General features: G+C 47.0%; 1 protein-coding gene across 1 annotated transcript in view; it reads right to left on the bottom strand.

Moving 5' to 3' along the window:
* The window catches only part of LOC147100370 (potassium-transporting ATPase alpha chain 2-like), a 55,719-nt gene extending 37,153 nt beyond the window's left edge, over nucleotides 1-18,566 (bottom strand). The window contains exons 1-6 of the mRNA XM_085968030.1: nucleotides 18,509-18,566; nucleotides 13,880-14,083; nucleotides 6,502-6,615; nucleotides 5,800-5,934; nucleotides 4,923-5,040; nucleotides 1,010-1,278 (exon numbers count right to left, since the gene is read on the bottom strand). Coding sequence (XP_085824156.1) covers nucleotides 1,010-1,278; nucleotides 4,923-5,040; nucleotides 5,800-5,934; nucleotides 6,502-6,615; nucleotides 13,880-13,981 — 738 coding nt within the window. The 5' untranslated portion in view covers nucleotides 13,982-14,083; nucleotides 18,509-18,566. The remainder of the gene's footprint in view (nucleotides 1-1,009; nucleotides 1,279-4,922; nucleotides 5,041-5,799; nucleotides 5,935-6,501; nucleotides 6,616-13,879; nucleotides 14,084-18,508) is intronic.
* Between the last annotated feature and the right edge of the window lie 1,021 nt (nucleotides 18,567-19,587).

The following is a 19,587-nucleotide window of genomic DNA, read 5'->3' as shown; positions in this document are numbered from 1 at the left end:
TCCAGGATTTTGACCCAGCGACGTAGCCACTGGGATAGATTCACGGCCCTTATATTGCAGTTTGTAGGCAAACGAAGTGCATGCTTCCTAATCAGAAGACTCTAGGTCTGGAATGTGATACCTGCCCGTTACTTAAATCTGTCTGCCTCGGGCAAAAACTTCTGTTGCGTTTGCCAAGGAAACTGTAAATCACTGAGCCACAAACAAATAACGGAAATGTGAATGTGGAGGAAACGTTTTGTTACAACACTGGGCGAGTCGGTGAGCACGTGGCAGGATGCAGGGATTATTACCAGCTAGCAGAGGCTTTTCTATTATTAATAAATTCAGAATAATCACTTAATTTGATTTAGTTAGCGCACCGATGGGAGGGAGGGGGTGATTCCGAACTGCTGACTGCCCGTAACTCACCTGAAAAACAGGCGGCTGGCAAAGGAAAATCTGCTGGGCTGATTCAATTTTCAGGCAGGCCTTTAAATGGGCGCCCAAAAAAAGACGGGGGGGGGAGGGCGGCTATTTAAATATGCAAATCAGAGTCCTGCGCCAGCTGTAGGACCCCAGCAGCAATTTTAATGTGCAAATGGCGGAGCGTGCTCCGTGTGTGCTCGTCCCATGTTGTACAGGGCACTGAGCGGCCTAACCAACAGTCTTTCAAGGGACCACTGGTGACCACTCAGCTAAGTTTTGGTTTTGCTTTTTTTTTATTAAAGATTTTTGTGGAGCCAGAGGCATCACTTCTCCCACGAAAATATTTTGTCCCACTATCGGCCCTATCTCAGCGCCCACCCAGGATCCACTCTCCTCCCCTCCCCCAGCTGGCTCCGTGTCGAAGCCGGACAATTTTCCAATCATCCATTTTGGGCCAAAGTCAAAATTCCCCCCCCCCACCCCGCCGCGCCTCAAGGTTTTATTCCCCCCTCCCCAAAGCATCAAGTGTAGTAGATAATAAAGTTCCAAAAGGACCAAGGGAGACAAAGAGCGAGGCCTTGTGCGGATGAGGTGAACTTACAGTGAGGGTGGCCAGGAGGCCTTCAGGCACGTTAGCAACAATGATGCCAATCAGGAAGATGATGGAATCTAGTAATTTGTACCCCATAGACAGCGCAATGATGAAAAAAATCACTCCGACAGTCACAGCTAATCCGGTGACAATCCGGACAAAGTGTTCGATCTCAATAGCGATGGGAGTCTTCTCATTTTGTACGCCTGAGGCAAGAGATGCAATTCCTCCAATGACAGTTTGATCTCCTGTGCTGATCACCATGCCGGTGGCAGTGCCTTTGGAAATAAAAATAAATTTTTTTACTAGCAGGTGCATTTGTGGGAAGATATTTTTGGTTGCAATTTGGCCTCAATTTTATTCCCCCCATGTTAGGTGAGAGAGGGTTGCTTGTGGGGGGGGGGGTAAAATATCAGGATCAGGCAACCCGACCATAACCCGACCCCATTCCCGCCCCTTTAAATATTAAAGTGCAGAAATTAGGCCGTGGACAGAGCTCCTATAAAAGGCAGGCTGGGGCCTAATTAACAAAGTAAAGTCACAGCCTGATGACATCATCGGCGCTACGACTTAAATGTAATAGTAAATGACGGGAAGGCCCGACCTGTGGCATTGCCAGGAGCTGATCCGAGGTGGGAGCTGCCGGATCCCCATGGTAAATGGCTCGTTCACCACTCCTTGTGGGCCAGGGCAGCAGGAGTGCTCCCCCTCAACGAAGCCTTTGGCCTCCCCCAGCCCCAATCTCCAGCCCCCCACTCCCACACTCACCCAGCACTCTCAATCGCCGCTTGGAGTGGATACTCCCTTCCCAGTGCCGGGGACCGTCCTTAAGGGCCCCCGGCTTTGGCCTCCTGCCGCCAGTGTTCCCACCCACCCGCTGGCCAGGCTGTCAATTTGGCCGGCTGTCGGGCAGGAGGCAGCCCTACAATATGTTAATGAGTCCCTGACTTCAAGATCTGCAGGACCTCCATGTCCCCGACTTTACCAGGTTCCTCAGCTGGTTTTTGCCTCCGCCCATCCCCATTAATATCGGAGCCAAAGAGTTTCTAATGATTAGCTTTGCTTAAGGGGAACAGCTAGATAATTTGGGGGTAAGAATCTGGCTAAAACCCAAAATGACTTGCATCGCCAATGCTGAGCATGTCTCCTTATTACCTAGGAATCGTATGAGGATGTGTTTCACATTATAAAGAGGGGGATCTACTCCAGCGAAGGTCTTACACAGCTTGCGTTATCAGAATTCACCTTTGGGCAGGAAATACCTCATTTTAGGAAACCTGAAGCCCAAACCTTCCAAAAACCCAATCAACACAACAGTTACCATTTCCTACTAAACCACGAACTCGGCAAAAATTAATTATAAATGTTTAACCACTCAGCATAAACTAAATTGCGAATATATCTTTACAACATATACACTTAAAGCAACTATGCAGTGCAACACCACCAACAATGATGGACGGGAAATTGCAGTTGGAAGCGAATGCCTCCGAATCGCAAGAAAAGTACGCACCTGCCTGGTGCCTCTGTATCTTCGAAGACTCGCGCTCCTAGGCCTGCGGGCGTACGCCTGCATAAAGGCCCACGCGACTTGCAAGCGTCCCTGGGATCACGTGGGCCCGGCCAACCAATCACAAAGGGGGATCCCCATTATGCTTCTAGGGCTTCCATTCCATACGGAATCCCCATAAGCATAATAGGAATCCCCTAAAAAACACACTTTCACCCCAATCAAATAAAAATAAATCATCACATGTTCCAAATGAATTAAAAAACAATTGAATTAAACATTTAAAACAAAAATTTAATTTTTTGATAAATAAATTTAAACATTTTTAAAGGGGCCAGTGATAACCTAAACTAATTTTAAAGGTTTTTGAATGTTTACATAATTTTTTTTTAATGTATTTTAATATTTATTTAAGCCCTTAATCCCTCCATGGCCTCGCCCCTTCCTATCTCTGTAATCTCCTTCAGCCCTACAACCCCCCGAGATATCTGCGCTTCTCTAATTCTGCCCTCTTGAGCATCCCCGATTATAATCGCTCAACCTTTGGTGGCCGTGCCTTCTGTTGCCTCGGCCCTATGCTCTGGAATTCCCTGCCTAAACCTGCCCGCCTCACTACCTCGCTTTCCTCCTTTAAGACGCTCCTTAAAACCTACCTCTTTGACCAAGCTTTTGGTCACCTGTCCTAATTTATCCTCATGTGGCTCGGTGTCAAATTTTTTGTCTTCAAATACTCCTGTGCAGCGCCTTGGGACGTTTTACTATGTTAAAGGCGCTATATAAATACAAGTTGTTGTTATTGTTATTGTTGTACGCACCTGCTTTTACCGGGCGTAAGAGTTTCATGGGCATTCGCTGGGCAACTCTCCGCCAGCGAATGTCCATTCCGGGGATTCGTACGATCTGTTAAGCTGAAACTTGACAGATCACAAGTTCCGGGTCTTCGCGCATGCGCATCGCACGTGGAAACCCGGATTGTGCGGGCACTTACGACCACGTACGTGTGTGTACACGGTCATAGGCCCCGGAAAATCCAGGCCACTGTCATTTTGATCAGTCTCAGCTGTGAGGTTCCTTTACCATGAACAGCCAACCTTCATTCACTCTGTAAGTGCACACATGAAGAATAGCCCTCTGCTTGGCTGACACTGCCCTTGACCGTGTCCGTTCTATCTCCCACACTTCTGCCCTCCCCCCTGCCCCTCCCCCCTGGACCCACGATAGGGTTCCCCTTGTCCTCACCTTTCACCCCACCAGCCTCCACATTTAACGGATCATCCTCCGCTTTTTCCGCCACCTCCAGCGTGATCCCACCACCAAACCCATCTTCCCCTCACCTCCCCTTTCAGCATTCCGTAGGGACCGCTCCCTCTGCAACACCCTAATCCACTCCTCTATCACCCCCAACACTCCTTCCCCTTCGCCCGGCACCTTCCCGTGCAAGCGCAGGAGATGCAACACATGCCCTTATACCTCCTCCCTTCCCACCGTCCAGGTCCCCAAACACTCCTTCCAGGTGAAACAGCGATTTACTTGTACTTCTTGCAATTTAGTATACTGTATCCTCTACACTGGGGAGACCAAATGCAGATTGAGTGGCCGCTTTGCGGAACACCTCCGTTCAGTCCAGAAGGGTGACCCCGAGCTTCCGGTCGCCTGTCACTTTAATTCTCCGCTCCACTCCCACTCAGACCTCACCGTCCTCGGCCTCTTGCATTGTTCCATGGAAGCTCAGCATAAGCTCGAGGAACAGCACCTCATCTTTCGATTGAGCACTTTACAGCCTTCTGGACTCAACATAGAGTTCAACAATTTCAGATCATAACCTGGCCCCGATCATATATATATTTTTTATCCACACTTTTTGTCTGTGCCTTCTGTTCTTCTCTCCCACATGGCAGCTGTCTTTCATTCTGCCAGCGCAATTTACACTTCATCTAGAGCCATCCTTTGTTTCTTAACCTGTCCCATTACCATCTCCTCTTGCCTTGAATATCTCTTAATGCCTCTTAACTTCTCCTGCCTTCTATCCTATCACAGATCTTCCCTTTTGTTCTTTCCTCCCCTCCCCCTTTCCCAGCCCCTGCACTTGCTTAAAAATCTGTTCCATTTCCTGCTTTTTTCCAGTTCTGACAAAAGGTCATCGACCTGAAACGTTAACTCTGTTTCTCTCTTCACAGATGCTGCCTGACCTGCTGAGTATCTCCAGCATTTTCTGTTTTGATTTCAGATTTCCAGCATCTGCAGTATTTTCTATTTGCATGGAGAATGGTCACTTGGGAAAAGTAATGTTAATGCCAGTGGAATCATACCCCAGTGTGATGAGGGATTTCAGTTGCACAGGGGACGAAAGGTTGTAAAAAATGTGCCAAGGAAAGAGACATGAAAGCATGTTTATTTCTAGCTGTTGCCTACCTTCAATACAGGTGGTGGAGTAGAACCCAATGTTCTTTGTTTCAAGTGGGTTCTCGTGTGTATATTCAGTGGAACGACATTGTGCTTCAGACTCGCCAGTCAGGCTGGAGTTATCCACCTTCCAAAAAGCAACAAATCAATTATATCCACAGAATTACATTAAAATTTGTATTTACCAGTAAAACAATCTGAATTATTTCACATCAATTTTAAATATTATTTTAAATAAAATTGCCCTGGAATGCTTTGCCTGAAAGGGTGTTGGAAGCAGATTCAATAGTAACTTTCAAAAGGGAATTGGATCTCTACTTAAATAGGAAAAAATCTGCAGGGGCGATGGGGGGAATGAGCAAGGGAGTGGGACCAATCGGAGAGCTCTTTCAAAGAGCCGGCACAGGCACGATGGGCTGAATTACCACCTTCTGGGCTGTGTGAGTCTATAAAATATCAGTGCAACTCTTAAAAATGATATAGAACAGTGATTAAAAAAAATTGTGTCTTGAAGTTTAGACTTCCACATGGGGAGAGAGGGAACAATAAGACTGACTGCCTGAGCTGCTCTTGTACAGTGTCTGATAGCTGATGATAACTGGCTCGGAGAAGATTGGCTGCTTATCTTCTCAATCAGGTAATGATTGATCGCACTGAGGAACCTGAAGAGCAAAGAAAATCAACTGAAAATGCAGACCGCTATAGGTTAAAGGTAGCAAAAGTCAGCAAAAAAAGTGTTTTTTTGCCATCTGAAATGTAGGTGTCCATATTAAAATAGATTATTTTCAAAGATAGTACTGTCCTCCCTTTAAAAGTAGAATTTCTAAAATTGCTGCAGCAACCTAGTGCCAGACTACCTGTTAATCTGAAATAAGAGATGTTCTACCTTGCAACCCTGGGCAGAAAGGAGTCGGAGGTCTGCTGGAATTCGGTCACCACCTTTAATCTCCACAATGTCACCAACAACCAGCTTATCTGCTGTAATCAGTTGCTTCTCACCATCTCTAATAACAAGGGCTTGCTGGAATAGAACATTCAACACTGTAACTAAGTTAATTCAACAAGAATTTATTGTCCTAACTAACTGTTTTTCATTTTGGTGCAGATTTAAAATGCATTGTGTTAAAAATGTTGGCTGACTAAACAGGACCGAGATAGGTATCGAAGTTCCCCTCCAAGTCACATACAGTCCTTTTTTAAAAAGTTGTCATTCATTCTCTTGGAACGTGGGCACTGCTGGCAAGTCCATTTATTGCCCATCCGTGGTTGTCCTGAGAAGATGGTGGACGACCTTCTCCTTGAACATCTGGTAGCAGTTTTGAGACAACGGAGAAGCTTGCTCAGCCGCTTGAGAGAACAATTAAGAGTCAACCACGATGTTGTGGGACTGGAGTCACATATAGGCCCAGACCAGGAAAAGGAGGGCAGGTTTCCTTCCCTAAAAAGGGCATTAGTGAACCAGCTGGGGGGGGGGTTGAACGACAGTCCAAAAGCTTCCTGGTCACTTGTACTGTGACCAGCTTTTAATTTCTAGGCTCTTGTTCTCAAACGGCCACAGACACCATCAATAATAAATGATATCGCACACCTGGGGAACCATCTTCTGGAAGCTTGCCATGATATTGGTGCTCTTCGCTTCTTGGTAGTAGGCAAAGCAGCCGGTGAGCATGACAACTCCAGCAAGTACAACACCTAAATACAACTGAGGAGACAAAACCGTTACCAAACAGGATTCCAGTTTCATGAAACTAAAAGCTTGATTTTACTCATTCTTTCACCGCTAAATATATTAGAAACTACTTTAATTATATCAAGTTGTGATTTTTATTTTAAGTCTGAATGCTTTGATGTTTCCATTCCCCCCCCTGCCCCATCTTGATCCACTCAGCTACTTGTCCTCTATTCAAACGCGTTTTAATATTTCAGGAACTTCCTCCGACAGAAAGGCAGAGTATTATTTAAATGGCGATAGATTGGGAAATGTTGATGTACAAAGGGACCTGGGTGTCCTTGTACACCAGTCACTGAAAGCAAACATGCAGGTGCAGCAAGCAGTTAGGAAGGTAAATGGTATGTTGGCCTTCATTGCAAGAGGATTTGAGTACAGGAGCAAGGATGTCTTACTACAGATATACAGGGCCTTGGTGAGACCACACCTGGAGTACTATGTGCTGTTTTGGTCTCCTTACCTAAGAAAGGATATACTTGCCATAGAGGGAGTGCAGCGACTGATTCCTGGGATGGCAGGACTGTCGTATGAGGAGAGATTGGGTCGACTAGGCCTGTATTCACTAGAGTTTAGATGAGAGGGGATCTCATTGAAACGTATAAAATTCTGACAGGGTTAGACAGACTGGATGCAGGGAGGATGTTTCCCCTGGCTGGGGGGTCTAGAACGAAGGGTCACAGTCTCAGGATACGGGGTAGGACATTTAGGATTGAGATGAGGAGAAATTTCTTCACTCAGAGGGTGGTGAACCTGTGGAATTCTCGACCACAGAAGGGCTGTGGAGGCCAAGTCACTGAATATATTTAAGAAGGAGATAGATAGATTTCTAGACACAAAAGGCATCAAGGGGCATGGGGAGAGAGCGGGAATATGGTATTGAGATAAAGGATCAGCCATGATCATATTGAATGGCGGAGTAGGCTCGAAGGGCCGAATGGCCTGCTCCTGCTCCTATTTTTCTATGTTTCTATGACTCAGATCTCAGCTACAAATTCACTTCCTTCTGCCATGATTCAATGCTCCAACTGTATTCAGCTTCCTTGGACCGTAGATCAGTTCCCTGTAACCTCAAGTGTACGGGTGCACAAAGTGTCAGGGTCTTGATGCAGACCCTCAGTCATCAATGCTTTCCAACTGTGATAATGCAGCACCTCTCAGTAAAGGCAAAAAGGTCTGGTTGTTGTCACGCTAACGACTGAATGTTGCATTTTTAATTAAAAGATCGATACTTTGTAACATTGTATGGATGATAGTATTTGCAGTGTATGTACCTTTAAGGGGAGAACTACTTTTTACAGCTCCTGTATACTGTAGTACCGGCAGTGACCACACCTGTATAGAAACCCTGAGTAGGGATCTGTCCAGTTAGTTTTAGAGTAACCCTCTTCCAGTAAACACCTGTTGATTGTTCCCTGCAGTCTCTTGTCTCATTATTGAAGGAAACACGACATCAAGATACACGGATCGAACAGTGGCGACGAGACGATTCAAACCTACCTGCAACTCTGCATCACCTCCCAGGGATTCGCTCCTGGAGAACAGTGAAAGAAGAAGGCCGAGTCCAGAAGCATGGGCGTCGACCATCCAGTGGAGATTTGAGCATCGCAGGGGAGGCTGTTGAGAGCTGGGCTTGGTTCTCCAGTCACGGTGGTCCAGTGAAACGGGCTGGCAACAGGTACGGCGCAGACCCTTCCTGGACAGCGGCGGCTAGAGCCGACCGACAGCACAGAAAAGGCCGAGCAGCGTCGACGGAAGAGAGAGGGTAGAGCGTACAGGGCACAGCCGGTGTTCAGGACCGAGCGGTGTCGACGGGAGAAGAGAGAGGGTAGAGCGCACAGAGCGCAGCCGGTGTTCAAGGGCCAAGCAGCGGCAACGAGAGAGGCGCGCAGGAAAACGCGCAGAGCGCAGCCGGTGTTCAAGGGCCGAGCCGCAGCGGAGAAGAAGGGAGAGCGCGGGAGACACCATTAAGAAGGGAGAGCGCGGGAGACGCCATTTTGAGCCGCAGCGGAGAAGAAGGGAGAGCGCGGGAGACGCCATTTTGAGCCGCAGCGGAGAAGAAGGAAGAGCACGGGAGACGCCATTAAGAAGGGAGAGCGCGGGAGACGCCATTTTGAGCCGCAGCGGAGAAGAAGGGAGAGCACGGGAGACGCCATTTTGAGCCGCAGCGGAGAAGGGAGAGCGCGGGAGACGCCATTTTGAGCCAGTCTAACCACACCCAAAAATGCCGAAGAGTGGCAGTATCACAGCGTTCGACAATGAAGTCAAAGATTGGACGACATATGTCGAACACATTGAAATATACTGCAAGGCGAATGAAGTGCCAGATGACAAGAAAGCGCTGGTATTGTTGAATTCAATGGGTGCAAAAACGTATGGCTTACTACGAAACCTAGTAACCCCAGAGAAGCCAGTAGAAAAGGATTTTGAAAACATAGTGTCAATCCTACAGGACCACTTAAACCCCACACCGCTGCTGATAGCAGAAAGATTTAAGTTTCACAAAAGGAACCAGCATAAAGATGAAAGTAATGCTGAGTATTTAACGGAACTGCGCAAGCTATCGAAACACTGCCAGTTTGGAACGGGACTAGCAGATACTTTAAGGGACAAGTTTGTGTGTGGGCTTCAAAGTGAAGGAACCCAGAAACGGCTTCTATCAGAAAAGGATCTTACGCTGGACAAGGCTTTCAGCATGGCAGTATCACACGAAGCAGCAGCACGGGGCATGCCAGAGATACAACGGAGACCGCAAGAATATGGCACAAATGAAATGTCATATGGAACAGTGAAGTGCTATCGCTGCGGCAGAACAACACACGACCATAAGGATTGCTGGTTCAAGGACCAAGTGTGCAGACAGTGTGGAAAAGTAGGACACATAGCAAGAGTCTGCAGGTCGGAAAAGAAAACCAGCAGCAAGAAATCTCCACAGGAGAAGTACAAGAAGGTACATAAGGTGACGGAGAGTAGTTCAGACGAACAGAAAAGTGATACAGACTCCGGAAGCAAGGAGCTGGGTTGTCTGAAACTACATAATGTGATCAAAACGGAGGATCACCAAACTATCTGGGTCACGCTCAAGATAGACGGAGTCCAAGTGAAAATGGAATTGGACACAGGATCAGCCCTAACAGTCATAAACCGAAGGGACTACAAGCGGCTATTCTCACATATACCCTTGAGAGATACAGAGATCGTCTTGAAGACGTACACGGGGCAAAAAGTCTACCCCAAAGGAAAAATAAGGGTGAACGTTATATATAACGGCAAGGAAACACCAAAAATGGATCTATATGTATTGCCAGAGGGAGGCCCACCACTACTAGGACGTGAATGGATCTGGAAGATACAGCTAGATTGGCATTCCATACAAGCACTGACTGTAGATGCCAAAAAGGATGACGACGTCACACCTGGACGACTGTCAAAAATGCTAACTGACGCACAAGACGTGTTCCAGGAGGAACTCGGAACACTAAAAGGCATAACAACGACGATCAAAATAGAGGAAAATGCAAGCCCAAAGCTTTCTAAAGCTTTTTATGCGATCCGCCCAGCCGTCGAAGCAGAGCTGGAAGGTTTGGAACGTTCAGGAGTACTGTCCAAAGTGGACTGGAGCGAGTGGGCTACACCCATCGTTCCTGTAATGAAGAGGTCATTGAGTAATACGCCTGGGGAACCAAAGAAGGTTCGCATCTGTGGGGACTTTAAGGAGACAGTGAACCCAGTCCTTCACACGGTACAATATCCGCTTCCGCGGATTGAAGATATTTTCGCCTCGCTATCTGGAGGGAAACGCTTCACTAAGATTGATCTGGCCCAGGCGTACCTGCAAATGGAGGTAGAAGAAGCCTCGAAACAGTACCTCACGATCAACACTCATAAAGGTCTCTACCAATACAACCGGCTGGTGTTCGGGGTAGCATCAGTTCCGGCTATTTGGCAAAGGGCAATGGATCAAGTCCTGCAAGGGATTCCAGGGACCCAATGTTATTTGGATGACACCCTGGTCACGGGCGAAAATGACAGTGATCACCTCGCCAACCTGGAGCAGGTGCTCACGAGATTGAAGGAATATGGGCTCCGAGCTAATCGCCACAAATGCGAGTTTTTCCAGAAGCAGATCTCGTATTGTGGCCACGTTATTGATGAAAAGGGGTTACATAAGTCCCCTGAAAAGATTGAGGCAGTAGTCAAGGCTCCAGCTCCGGAAAATGTGTCACAACTGAGGTCGTTCCTAGGGCTGGTGAACTACTACCATAAGTTCTTGCCAAATTTGTCTACCGTACTACACCCACTGAACACCCTACTGCAAACAGGGGTACCATGGAATTGGAATGACGAATGTAAACGAGCTTTCCAGAAGAGCAAAGAATTGATCACATCAAAAGAGGTGTTGGCTCATTTCAACCCAGCACTACCAATTCGGTTGGCGTGTGATGCATCACCCTATGGCATTGGAGCGGTGCTGTCGCACAAATTCTCAGACGGCTCAGAGAGGCCAATAGCCTTTGCGTCACGATCACTAACCTCAGCCGAGCGTAACTACGCCCAGATTGACAGGGAGGCCCTCAGCCTAGTGTGGGGAGTGAAAAAGTTCAACCACTATCTGCACGGGCAGAAGTTCACCTTGCTGACTGACCACCAACCACTTGTCTCCATCTTTAATCCAAAGAAGGGCGTTACGGTGATGACTCCGCAACGGCTACAAAGATGGTCCCTTTTTCTAGGGGCGAACCAATATGAAATCGAGTATAAGGGCACGAAACAGCATGGAAACGCTGATGGGCTATCACGCCTGCCACTGCCTACTGCGGAGGAAGCACCAGCAGTGGACCCTGTCGAAATATTTCATTCGACTATAATTGAACGCTTGCCTGTAACTAACGCTGATATCGAGAAGGAGACCCGAAATGACCCGACACTGTCTCAGGTATATGACTTGACAGTGAAGGGATGGCCAACACATGGCGACTCACTGTTGCCAGCATTCTCATCCAGAAGAGAACAGCTGTCAGTATGCCAGGGGACCTTGATGTGTGGATCCCAAGTGGTAATTCCACCCAAGTTAAGGGAGAGAGTGCTCAATGAGCTTCACGAAGGCCATCTGGGAGGGGTGAAAATGAAAAGCCTTGCTAGGGCTTATGTGTGGTGGCCGGGGATCGATCAGCAAATCGAGGACCTGACAAAGAGCTGCTCAGGATGCCAGAAGGTCCAAAATACACCACCACATGCCCCTCTACACCCATGGGAGTGGCCCTCATCTCCATGGCAACGGGTGCATATTGATTTTGCTGGTCCATTCATGGACTCAATGTTTTTAATAGCCGTGGATGCGCACTCGAAATGGCCTGAGGTGATCAAAATGTCCTCCACCACCACGGAGAAAACTATTGCAGTCCTACGGACCATATTTGCCAGGAACGGCTTGCCAGAGCAGATTTGCTCTGATAACGGACAACAGTTTGTGTCCGAGGAGTTTCGAAGATTTATGAAGAGGAATGGGGTAAAGCATTGCACATCCGCCCCGTATCATCCAGCCACAAATGGATTGGCTGAGAGGTTCGTACAAACCTTTAAGAAAGCAGTAAGGGCCATGTGCGATGACGACATTCCACTGCAGCATAAGGTGGACAATTTCCTGTTAGCCTACAGAAATGCGACACATGCAGTCACCAACCAGACCCCGGCCATGATGTTCTTTAACCGAAGGTTGAGATCTCGTATGGATTTGTTCAGACCAAATGTACGAAGAGATGTTGAGAATAAGCAATTCCAGCACATCAATGAGAAGCCGACAAGGAGCTTCAATGTAGGGCAACCAGTCTTGGCCCGCGACTACCAAACAGAGAAATGGCAACCAGGAACGATATGCACACGGCAGGGGCCACTAATGTACACAGTGGATGTTGGGGAGAACATTGTGAGACGCCATGTTGACCAGATCCTAGAATCACAGGAACGAGTCAACCCCATGTCTCGCCCATACGTACCTGGTGATGAACCCGACATACCGGTAGCATCTACCCCAGAAACAGTAGCATTGAAAGCTGATGAACCAACCGACGACAGGGGGCCAGAATCGCCTCCGCACCAAGAGCAAGACACTCAGGAAAGGCACTATCCAGAAGGGATCAGGAAGCCTCCCCAAAGAATGAATTTATAAATAGACTATTTTCAGTTAATGTTGCATGTTAAAAGTGTTAATTGTAATTTGTTGATATTTAATTGTTAAATGAATGTTATGGTACTGTTGATCTAAAAGGGGAGGAATTGTAGTGTATGTACCTTTAAGGGGAGAACTACTTTTTACAGCTCCTGTATACTGTAGTACCGGCAGTGACCACACCTGTATAGAAACCCTGAGTAGGGATCTGTACAGTTAGTTTTAGAGTAACCCTCTTCCAGTAAACACCTGTTGATTGTTCCCTGCAGTCTCTTGTCTCATTATTGAAGGACACACGACATCAAGATACACGGATCTAACAGTATTCACCGACATCAACTCATAAAATAAAATCATCGTGCAAACTGAAATGCAGATTAATGCTGGAAATGTACAACAAGTCCACCGGAATCTGAAAAGACAGGTTGGCATAGAGATTTGGGCACACCCATTTCTGTGCCCGTAGGGGGTGCAGGAATTGATCCCTGCAGCTGACTGGTGAGGTCTGAGGCGCACCTGATATTCGGCCTTGGGCCTCATTGCCATCGAGCCAGTGAGCTGCGGACAGTAACAGGCAACTCGCCAGTGAAGCGAGAGTGATGCTCAGGACCGCTGCGACCATCAGGTAAGTAATGAAACCAGGAACGGAACAGGGAAGGAAGCAACGACCGGGATAGGGATGTTAGGCAGCGATCAGGAGAGGGAGGGATACAATCGGGAGTGGGGCAAGCTGACTGCTTCAGGGCAAACCAATCTTGCAGTGGGGGGCCTCGCAGGCATTAAGCCCCTTAATTTGCATGTACAAAGGGCCTAACAACACCTGTTTCAGGTGTGGGCAATGCATGCCTATTTTTTGGCCTTTATCAATATAGTGGGCGGCGTACCTTCAGCTCATTATGTGTGTACGCTTCCTGCCCATCATATTGGAGGCTTAGGAGGCCGTTTAGCGCCAAAAATACAGGTGTTGGGTGGCCAAATTTCGAGGCCGTTAACCTTTCGGGTGAAATCAGTGCAGAAGCAGTCACTTCCCAGTTGTTACACAGAAAGTCTCAGTGTGTTGTTATCACTTACGTTGTCTTTGGCCGAGGAGTTGCCTTCTGCCGACTGAATAGCATAAGCAATCCAGCAAAGTACAGCTCCGGCCCAAAGCAGAAGGGAGAAACCGCCAATCATGTGCTTCAAGAACTTGACAACTTCAGGGGTGTGTTTGGGAGGCGTGATCACATTGGGACCATCTCGAGCCAGGATCTCGGCTGCTCTCTCACTGGTCAGACCCTGTAACAAAACCGCTAAAGAGCTAGAAAAGGAATACAGTACTGGATACCACAAGTGACAGTAGTCAAAAGGATCTAAAGATCTATACCAGGGATAAGCTAATTGATTAGATCTGACATGGCCCTTAAAGAAGTATTTACAGTTAGTCAGTAACTTCCTTCTACTATCAATTGTTATTTTCTCCTATTGAAGATCAATGAGAACGTTGTGCTAAAGCCTGAACATTGACATTGGCAGGAAGCCATGATTAAACAATGTAGCCCAGTGATAGGAGTGGAAGGACCATGAGTTCCTGAACTGTAGCTCAATGTGAATTTTCAAAAATATTCTGCACAATCAGTGCCAGAAAGACATGTTTGGACTTGAAAGGTTCTATATGTGGAAACCACGCATTGTAAAAATTGATTATGATGCAACTATAAGAAACACTAGCTTCATAACCCAAGCAGGGTAGCATCAATAGCATGTCCAAGAGCAGTACAACCAGGGTGCTACCATTACAGTTCCCACTCGAACATGCGAATTAAGAACAGGAGTAGGCCACTCGGCCCCTCGAGCCTGCTCCGCCATTCAATAAGATCATGGTTGGTCTGATTACTCCACATTCCCACCTACCCCCGATAACCTTTCACCCCCAATAGGGATTTAGCTTCATCTACATTATGCTGCTCATTGGCCACATTTTTTCCATCATTAATCCGTGCAAGCTCTTTTAAACTTTAGAATTCAAGCTTAAAAAATTGGCTGCTGATGATAAATATGCAAAATTGAATGTTTTCCTGCTGTTTCTATGACTCAGTGGAGGGGGGGGGGGATTTCAACCGTCAGAAACGAATGGGCTTGGAGCGTGAGGGCAGTTAAATTGTTAAAAGTCAGATTCCCGACCTCAACCCGCCTCCAACCCACCCACTTCCAGTTTTAACGGAGGCAGGACGGACGGGCGGCCAACCCGCTGCCAGTAGGCGGGACATCAATTTAAATATTTTAACGAGGCTGGAAGGAGAGGCCTGCTGCACCCAGAAGGTAAGTGTCTTTACACTCCTGGATCCAGGGTCCCTGCCTAGCCCACCCCCCGCGATCGGGGACCCCCACACAAGGCCTCTGATCGCCTTCCCGGACCTGCCCCCCACTGATGATCCTGAGGGCAGCCCCGGTCCTCCACTGACCAGCCCCGATCTTCTCTTCACTTCCCCCCGCCCCCGATGATCCCGAGGCCAGCCCTGATCCTCTCTTACCTTCACCACCACCCACCCCACCACCGATCATCCCGAGACCAGCCACAATCCTCCGATGGTCAGCCCCGTTCTTCCTTCAGCTCCTTCCCCCCGATCCTCCGAAGGCCCTGATCTTCCTTGTCCCCTTCGCCCCCCCACCCCCCGAACCTCCGAAGGCCCCAATTTTCCTTCTCCACCACCACCCCATCCTCCAAAGGCGGCTCCCCACCGGATCCCTCCCTCCCTCCTCTGTGCGGCCTAGTGCAGCAGGCCTACCTGCCTGGAGCCAGCCCGCCCGCCTCTCCATCTGGCTGGCTGCAGGTGAGAAACAGAGGCTTCTGATGCAAATCAGGCCCTGCCGTCCGTTTCTCGTCCACATCGGAGCCCCCTCCTGACCCCAACCCGCCTTCCCCATGAAAATCCAGCCCAGTGAGTTTAGCCATTGAATTGCTGAGCTATACAAACCAGAAAGATCCTCAGTTCAATCGCAGGGCTATGCTGAGTCAGTTGACATCAGATGGTGAACTGAGTGCTGAAATGGGCCTCAAAACCACTGAGTTGAGATGGGGAAAATCAGCCAGGGTTTCCTCTCCTGGTCGCAATCCAGAGATCCCCACTGGATGCACCCATTTGTGGCTGTCAGATCAGCCTGGGCAGTAACGATTCGAACAGTCAAATAGCCTGCTGCCGCTCACTGTCAGAGCTCACACACTGGAGAGCACCCACCACCCAGGGAAACTTACCTCAGAAACGAGTCGATGCCTTCAGGAGAGGAGTAGAGAGGAAAAAAATCGGCAGAGAAAGAATGGCAAGAAAAGAAAGTGAAGGCACTACTCAAAAGATTGCACAGCATCATTCCTAGGATAAGAGGGTTGTCCTATGAGAAGGGATTGAGTAGATTGGGCCTATACTCTCTGGAGTTTAGAAGAATGAGGAGTGATCTCATTGAAACATACAAGATTGAGGGGGATTGACAGGGTAGATGCTGAGAGGCTGTTTCCCCTGGCTGGAGAGTCTAGAACTATAGGGGGCATAGTCTCAGGATAAGGGGTGGGCCATTTAAGACTGAGATGAGGAGGAATTTCTTCACTCAGAGGGTTGTGAATCTTTGGAATTCTCTGCCCCAGAGGGCTGTGGATGCTGAATCATTGAGTATATTCAAGGCTGAGAGAGATAGATTTTTGGACTCATGGGGAATCAGGGGAATCAAGGGATAGAGAGATCGGGCGGGAAAGTGGAGATGAGGTCAAAGATCAGCCATGTACCTATTGAATGGCAGTCAAGGTTCGAGGGACCATATGGCCTACTCCTGCTCCTAGTTCTTATGAGCATGGAGCATGTTGAATAACTGGGACATTAAATTCCATACTATTATTCCCACAGTAAGTACATAGGGCAGCACGGTGGCATAGTGGTTAGCACTGTTGCCTCACAGCGCCAGGGACCCGGGTTCGAATCCGGCCTCGGGCGACTGTCTGTGTGGAGTTTGCACATTCTCCCCGTGTTTGCGTGGGTTTCCTCCGGGTGCTCCGGTTTCCTCCCACAGTCCAAAGATGTGCAAGTTAGGTTGATTGGCTATGATAAATTGACCCTTAGTGTTAGGGGGATTAAATACGTGGGGTTACGGGGATAGGGTGGGATATGTGTTGGTGTAGGGGTTACGGGGATCGGGTGGGATATGTGTCGGTGCAGGCTCGATGGGCCGAAATGGCCTCTATCTGCACTGTGGGGTTTCTGTGATTTCTGTGAAAAATACCAGTTCACTCACATTTCCAATGGGTTAAAAAGCTTGTTCCTTGGATTGACATTCATGCTGCAAGCTGCTGTATTTAGCAATGGCCTCAGTGACATATTTAACTCGGTCACTGACGCACAAATAATTTATTGAAGTGTGGACATCAAGTCAGTTAGCTCCATACTCTGCTTTTCAAAATAACCTCAAATCATGTCTTCCTGCTGTTTAGAGAATGTTTTAGTTGCTCAAAAACCTTAAACAGATTAACTAATGACCAAAAACAGGTGCGGAAATTGCAGATGCTTTAGTCATAATTTTCCAAAGTTTTCTGGTTCGGGAATTCTGCCTTTTGATTGGAAAATTGCAAATGTCACTCGATTACTTAAGACATAAGGGAGGGAGCAACCAGGGAACTATAGACCTGTCAGTTTAACATCAGTTGTAGGGAAGTTAGTGGAATCTATCAATAGACAGTGACTGAGCATTTTTTTTTCATATTCGTTTCTGGGATGTGGGCGTCGCTGACAATGCCAGCATTTATTACCCATCCCTAATTGCCCTCGAGAAGGTGGTGGTGAGCCGTCGTCTTGAACCGCTGCAGTACATGTGGTGCAGATGCTCCCATTGTGCTGTTCGGGAGGGAGTTCCAGGATTTTGACCCGGCAACAATGAAGGAGCGGCGATATATTTCTAAGTCAGGATGGTGTGTGACTTGGAGTGGAACTTGGAGGTGGTGGCGTTCCCAGGCGCCTTCTGCCCTTGTCGTTCAACGTGGTAGAGTGTCGCGGGTTTGGGAGGTGCTGTCGAAGAAGCCTTGGCGAGTTGCTGCAGTGAATCTTGAACAGATATGAGCTGATCAAAGAGAGTCAAAGGATTTGTGAAGGGTAGGTCATGTCATGTCTGGCAAATTTGGTTGAATTTTTTGAGGAGGTTGCCAACAGGTCAGCCATGATCCGAGTGAATAGCAGAATAGGCTTAAGGGGCTGAATGGCCTGTGCCTGTTCCTATATAATACCAAACTCAGTACAAATCTGATGCAAGGAAATATGAATTTAAATGAACTGGTCTGAAGAGAACAATTTTGTCCAGGTCAGCTATACCGTTTTGTGATGCTGGCTAGAACCTTAACTGTTTATATTCTGTTGGCTGCAATGTTGCAAAATTGAGATTTCACACGACTCAAAATAAATCCTTTGCTTTTACAGAAGGAAACCAGAAAATCAATAGCCTACCCTTAATTCAAAGTTGCTTAATTCAATATCTGATCAATTTGTTAGCCATAAATTCCATTATTTAATGTTGCTTAATTCAAATTATTGGACAATTACATTTTTAGTGCATAAACCTTTGATTATCAAGAGTGGACTGTAATAAACATACACATCTCATCAGCTGGTCTTAGAAGTAGTGATTTTCTTTATGAAAATGCTTTGCAGTGAAGACTAAAGGTTGAGTTGTGAAGCTAAGTGTACTCACTTTTATAAGGTTGGTTTCATATTTTTTTACCAGTTCTTGCGTTGAAAGTTTGTGGTCATGCTGAAAAAAAGGGAATATGCAAAATATCAACAATCAAAAACATTTAAACTGGAGCTGCCATCATTTCCTTTTGCAAAATTGAGATTTTTTACACTTTTTGAACAATATTTTAGTTACAATTCAGTTTTCTAATACTGCTACATTAATTTAACATATTTAGCTGACAGGAATGGGTATGTTCCTGAGTATATTTCCAATCATTGTTTAGCTGCATTTTGCCAGCAAATGCAGGAAACGGAGAGTTGACGATGATTAGAATCAGTCTCACTGTAAAGTGCAATACAATTACTCTCAAGTTACAGAATAATAGCTGATGATGGCCAGACTGCACTTCCCCTGTCTTCGAATATTTCTATGATAGAACTGACAAGCTTAGAAATTATCAGGAACTTCTGAAACCTGTAAGTCCTGAAGACCTAAAGACTACTATTCGCCTTTTTACTAATCCCAGTTCAGCAGCATCTTCCAAGTTCTTTAATCTGGTCAGGTGAAGTCTTCTGTTCTGCCCCATGCGTGTGGATAACATTACATAAATCAGATTACATTTCAAATCAATACAGCAATACCAAAAGTGATATGGGAAGATAAAAACAGGCGCAATTTACCATTCAGGGACAGAATTTTTTCCAATCAGTCTCAAATACATTCTTTTTATATCCAAAAATACTCTTTCAGAGAGCATTCTGTAAGTATATTACTCGTTTTAGCCTTTAAGATCTGATCCGAGTCTCTCACTTTTCCATTCTAAAGTCAGTGTGGTGATCCAAGCATACGTTTCATTCAGTTAACATGTTAATGTGAGTATGGTGATTGTTAATGATGATGGAAAGGGGGTTGAAAGGATATGGGAAGAGAGTGGGTAAATACATAAGAACATAAGACATAGGAGTCATCGGTCATTTGGCCCCTCGAGCCTGCTCCGCCATTCAATAAGATCATGGCTGATCTGATCTTGGCCTGAACTCCACTTCCCTGCCCGCTCCCCATAACCCTTGACTCCCTTATTGTTCAATAATCTG

Source organism: Somniosus microcephalus, chromosome 26 (genome assembly GCF_052327205.1).
Source record: "Somniosus microcephalus isolate GS21.2 chromosome 26, FLI_Smic_1.0, whole genome shotgun sequence".
Taxonomy (NCBI): domain Eukaryota; kingdom Metazoa; phylum Chordata; class Chondrichthyes; order Squaliformes; family Somniosidae; genus Somniosus; species Somniosus microcephalus.
Note: the sequence above shows the minus strand (reverse complement) of the source record. Positions and strands in the feature narration are given on the sequence as shown.